The sequence below is a fragment of the Sturnira hondurensis genome, unplaced genomic scaffold (assembly GCF_014824575.4).
Source record: "Sturnira hondurensis isolate 20B ecotype Veracruz unplaced genomic scaffold, ASM1482457v3 Scaffold0018525, whole genome shotgun sequence".
In the NCBI taxonomy this organism is placed as follows: Eukaryota; Metazoa; Chordata; class Mammalia; order Chiroptera; family Phyllostomidae; genus Sturnira; species Sturnira hondurensis.
In genome coordinates, this window is record NW_028091156.1 from 8671168 (window position 1) to 8676464 (window position 5297).

A 5297-nucleotide genomic window follows, 5' to 3' on the forward strand; every position below is an offset into this window, starting at 1 on the left:
GGGCCTTTGGAAGCGATTAGGACATTAGGGGTCCACCATCACGAATGGGCTTTCCTGCTTGAGAGGCCAGAGCAAGAACAGCCCCCATCGATGAGCCAGGGAGCAGGACCCCCAGGCTCTGGGTCCTCCAGCACCTTGAGGTTGGACTTCCAACCTCCAGAACTTGAGAAGTCAATTTCTGTGGTGCGTAAGGCAAGTCTATGGTGTTTTGTTACTAAGACACATGGGCAGCTTGGAAAAATAGCATGGCCTCGGTCTTATCCCAGAAGTTCTGATTTCACCCATCTGGGGAGGAACTTGGGGATTCGCATCCTCATTTTAACTCCAAAAAGTGATGCCAGTGTGCACCCCAGCAGGAGTATTTCTGCTCTATATTGCGCAGCAGGGGACTGAATTCCCCCGGGGAACTTACAGGTTACGCAGCTCTGCAGCCCCTTTGGGGGGATTAGTAATGACAGGAGGAGACAGGGAGGGACTGACGACCTAGCAGTGTCTGGTTCATCCCCTGGCCCCAGGTGCCCAGCGTGGACGCCCAAGACAAGAGGTCAGGCCAAGGTATGAGGGCAAGAGTCTCCCAAAGGGTGAATCCGGGGGATCGTTGCACAGAGCAGTCGACAGGGAGGTTAAAGGTGACCGACTTGGAAGATGCATTTAGGCATGGGGTGCACCCCTCTGTGGGAAGACAGTTTGTCATTTCTAACCCTCCCCCTCCCCAGCACCAGATTGCTCCCCAAGCTGTGTGCCCAAAGGGTGGCACCTGCCTGAGGGCCGCTTTTTCCCCAGTGGGCACCGAGGTTCCATGTGAGCACCTGGCGACTAACTGTGACCCCCGGTCCCCACGTGTGCAGTTTTTCCCAGCAAGCAATTCCCTGACACCGACTGTCCTACAATTAAACTTAATTCTGACAGATCCCTCAGGTAAAGGGCTCAGTCCTGCAAGGCCGTCCCCCTCACCCAACATGGGATGCCAATCACAAGTCCAGGTTGTCACCTGAGCTTCTGATTGGAGATTCCAATGACCTCCTCCCTCCCTGCGTGCAATTAATTTGCTGGGGGCAGCTCACCCGTCTCAGAGAAACACCAGATCACTGGTTTCTTATACAAGGATGTAACTGCAGAACAGCCAGCTGGGGGAGATGCACAGGACAGGGTCTGGGGGAAGGGCATGAAGCTCCCACACCTTCCCAGGTATGCCTCTCTCCCTGGACCTTCAGGTGCTTGTGGACCCAGCTCTCCAAACCTGTGCTCCCCGGGTTTTATAGAGGGTTCATTGCAGGGCCGGTTGATGAAGTCATTGGCTGTTGGCGACTGACTCAGCCTGCAGCCAGGTCAGGGGGGAGGGGCTGGAAGTCCCAACTCTCTCCTCTTGTGGTGGGTCCTACTGGCCACCAGCCCCTCCTTAGGTGAGGCCCAAAAGCCACCAAATTAACATAACAAAAGCCAGCTTTGTGGCTCTCATCACTTGGGAAATTCCAAGGGTTTTAGAAGCTTTATGCCAGAAATGGGGACAAAGACTGAATGTATTGCTTGTCACCATATCACAACAGCAGCAAAGTTAGGCACAGATGTGTCTGGTCAAACTGCTTGTTTCAAACACCTGAAAAAATGGAAATGAGTGACTGGCAGCTTCAGCGGCCTCCCAGGCCCCTCCTGTGTTTCCGACATAGCACCCAGCAGTGGGTGAGCCCTGGATGGCGCTGTCCCGCCCAGATGGCAGGCAGGTTGGGGACAGGTGAGGGCAGCACTCACTCTGAGCCCCGTGGGCCGTGGTTGGTGCACCACGTACGTACCTGTGCATCTCAGGATGGTGCTGAAGGGTGAGGATGTGATGCCATCGTTGGGGAAATGCGAACTGCAGAATGTTTGTACACTGACCCATGTCGCCCCATTTGTCCTCAGTTTGACTCTGTGGCTGACGTGTCCGACGTGTCCAGCAATGTCACCCTGAAAAGCTACACCATGCACTTCGAGGTGGCTCTGCATGCTGCGTGAATGCATGGCCTTCTGCATGGTGTGTGGCTTGCGCAGTGTGAAGCAGGGACGCCTTGTCAATTGCACCGGCTACGGCAGGGCACTCTGATGTCCTGCAGCAGCTCGACTTGTCATCCCAGGTCCTAATCAGAGTGCCTCTGTGTTCCTGATGTTAGACCTGACTTATTTTGGAGGCTGGATCCTAAAACAAGGGGACCGATGTGGAATGAGAGAAAAAGGAGAGAGTGTTCAAGTGTCAGACCTGCTGCTCAGTGGGAACCAGGGGAGAGAACACAGCTAACTGGCCAGGCTGGGCGAGCAGTGTTCTTGAGAGGGGCTCTGTGTCAGGAGGGGGTCTTCTGGCAGCCCACCATTGCGGTGCCGCCAGCCCTGTGAACCGGGAGCGTCTGAGGTTAGTACCTGCGCTCTCCAGGTGCTCAGAACACCAGCAGGCTGACCCATAGAGTGCTGTAGGAGGCAGTGCGCACGGCGTTCCCTTCGTTGACAAGGTGTGACACGCTCTTCTGTTTCAATCCCCCTTTTCTTTAGCCCCTAATCACCAGCAGCAACTTTCTCTTGCAGGGGATGGCCGATACCAAGATCCCGCGGGCTGGGGCGCGCGTGAGCGTCCGGAGCAACCGGAGCATTTCTGTCCTTCGAATCCCGAGTCAGAGCCAACTCAGCCACGCCTATTCCCACAGCTCTCTGCACCGCAGTGTCAGCCAGCTCATGGACATTCAAGACAAGAAAGTCTTGGTGGATGACTCGCTGTGGGAAGCCATCATGAGCCACGACCGCGGACTGGTGAGTGGATTTCTTCCCCCCCCCCCCCCCCCCCCCCGCCNTTTTTTCCCCCCCCCCCCCCCCCCGCCGCCCCGAGCCTGCGCTACACACCCCCAGGGGTTGTTGTGAGCACAGGAGAGCTCAGAGACTAAACTCATGAGTCCGTGAAGGGGCATCCTTGGGCCGAAGAGGACTGGAAACATAACTGGCCTAAAACAAGGTACAGAGGACAAGCACGTGTTTTACTGAGGAGGAAAAAAAAAAAGCACAGTGCCCTCTTTTTCCTTCTGGCCTGTGGTTAGAGAAAAGGAGTCTCCTAATGGGCTCAGGGGCTCCTTTCCTAGTCACTCGGGAAGCCACGAGGGTGCTCCTGTGGATGGACTCCATCTTTCTCAGGTTCATTCTGGTGGGCACAAATAACTGAGAGGGAACCTCATCGTCCTCTGTTATTTGCTGTGAGCCCCTAGTGACTGCAATGAGTACATTCCCGGTTTCACCACCCAGCAAACTTCTTCACTGGGCTGACGACCTAAGCTCCTGCTGGAGAGATGTCCCTTCGGGGCAGTTTAAATTGAGAGCCCGCCAAAGACTTAGCCCCTCTCCTCCTCGGAGGCAGCGTTATTCACCTCTTTCTTCCAACCTCCTGCTTCTGGACCCTCTCTTTCTCTCTCTCCAAGCCCTAACTTTTCCTTCGCTGAAAAGTTGCTGACTTCCCTAAAGCCCTTCTTAACTAAGAGAAAGTCGTAACGTTTCCAGCTCCACGCACAACGAAAAAATAAAATACACAGTCCACCCGCCTCGTTCAGAGGGATGGTATGCCTTTCTAAGTCCCGGGCCTCCTCAATGTTACTGGGACCACTGAATCCCGAGATTCCATCCCCGAGCTGAAGTTTCTAAACAGCAGGAGTCACTCACTAGTCCACACAGGGAGTGGCGGGCTGAGCACACTGGATGAAACGCCAAACGGCAGTTTCACACCGGGGGCTTAGCTGTGTGTCCTCACCCAAGGACACAGGCTGGTCAGTTTGGTGGAGCTGGGACCGTAGCAACGTCCGGTTTCCATCGTGACACTGCAAGCCATGCGTGCCTGCTTGTGATGGCACCCGAGAGGCAGCGTGCACAGCAACGCCTGCCTGTTCCCGAAGGGCCAATACTTGGTAAATTGTGCCCAATAATTAGTGTCACTAAACCCGGTGGATGAACACAAATGCAGTGCGAGGGGAGAGCAATGGAGCAGAGAGCCCGCATTCTGGTTCTTCCACGTGCCTTCTGAACTAAATCTTAAATGTATACAGTCTACCTTTTGCAAACCAGAAAGCCGAAGCTTCTGCAACCAGAAGGATGCAGGTATGGCAGATTGCAGGCCTCAGAGGGCGTGTGTTCTGGACGCGTCTGCAGTGCAGGCGTGCGTGTGAGGTGGTCCTTTCCCTGCGGGGGAATTTCAGGCAGGGGGCCTCCGACCACCCTGTCCAGGGGTGAGCTGGGGCCAGGGCCTTGGAGAAACTGGCACTGTCCTGACCCAGCCGCCTGGTGGTTTCAGTACGTGGATGAAGAGGACCTGATGAACGCCATCAAGGGCTTCAGCTCAGTGACGAAGGAGCACACCACATTCACCGACACCCACCTGTAGCTCACTGAAACCACCAAAACGTGAGTGAGACCGGGAGGCGGGCTGACCTAACGCAGCATGAAAGCTCAAAGCTACTGCTTGTTATTCTGTCATCCTTTAACGAACAGAGAACTGTGTTTGACCTTGCTCCTCCCCAGTAGAGGTCTAAGAAATGTTTTTCTGGTTTTCTGAATGAAAAGTCTCATCCCTACGAAAATATTTTTGGTGGAAGTTAAACCACAGGTTACTTTTCACCCGGCTCTGTCTGGCAGCGAGGCCAGGGGTTCCATGAATAACCTGCACTTTCCAGCAGGCCCGAGTTGTAGAAGGGAATAACTTTAAGTCGCACTGATTCAGGGCCCGTCACTGCCGATTCCGTCCACCTCCTTTGTCCGTGAGGTCAGCAGGGCCCCATAAGGAACAATCCCAGCCACAGGGCAAGCTGAGTCATAGAGAGAGGAGCAACTCTGCGCTGCCGCTGCACCCTAGGCAGAGTTCACTTAGTTACGACGTTTCCAGCTACTCGCCCCACCTTTTGTTAGCGCATCACATAGTTACAAATAAATGTCTTTCTAACAGCTGAGGACTCTGGGAAAAGGCTGGGTAAGTACTTGATGTTTCGCTTTAATTTTCTTACTTGCCCACCCAACTTTTACGTAAAGAAAGATACAACAGAAAATCATAACTCTTGGTAACACTGAATGTGTGCTTTCCCGCTGTTCTCCCCACACCCCACGGACCAGGTGAGTGAGCGTGCATACGTGTGAATTCCCCCCTCCCCTTCCTGCTTTCACTGGGGGGAGGTGAACAAACTCTTGTGGGTGTGCTTCAACTAGTAACTGTTCCGAAAACAACAGAAAACACATAGTCTTAATCATTTTTATTTGACTTAATGAATATATAAATACAAGAGAATGGCTATGAAACCACTGGT

The 5297-nt window shown here is 53.9% G+C and overlaps 1 protein-coding gene across 1 annotated transcript in view; it reads left to right on the forward strand.

The window, feature by feature from the left end:
* USH2A (usherin) overlaps nucleotides 1-5297 on the forward strand; it is a 530092-nt gene that overhangs the window by 502768 nt on the left and 22027 nt on the right. Inside the window, exons 71-72 of the mRNA XM_037069500.1 lie at nucleotides 2554-2775; nucleotides 4295-4404. Of these exons, the coding sequence (XP_036925395.1) occupies nucleotides 2554-2775; nucleotides 4295-4384 (312 nt within the window). The 3' untranslated portion in view covers nucleotides 4385-4404. The remainder of the gene's footprint in view (nucleotides 1-2553; nucleotides 2776-4294; nucleotides 4405-5297) is intronic.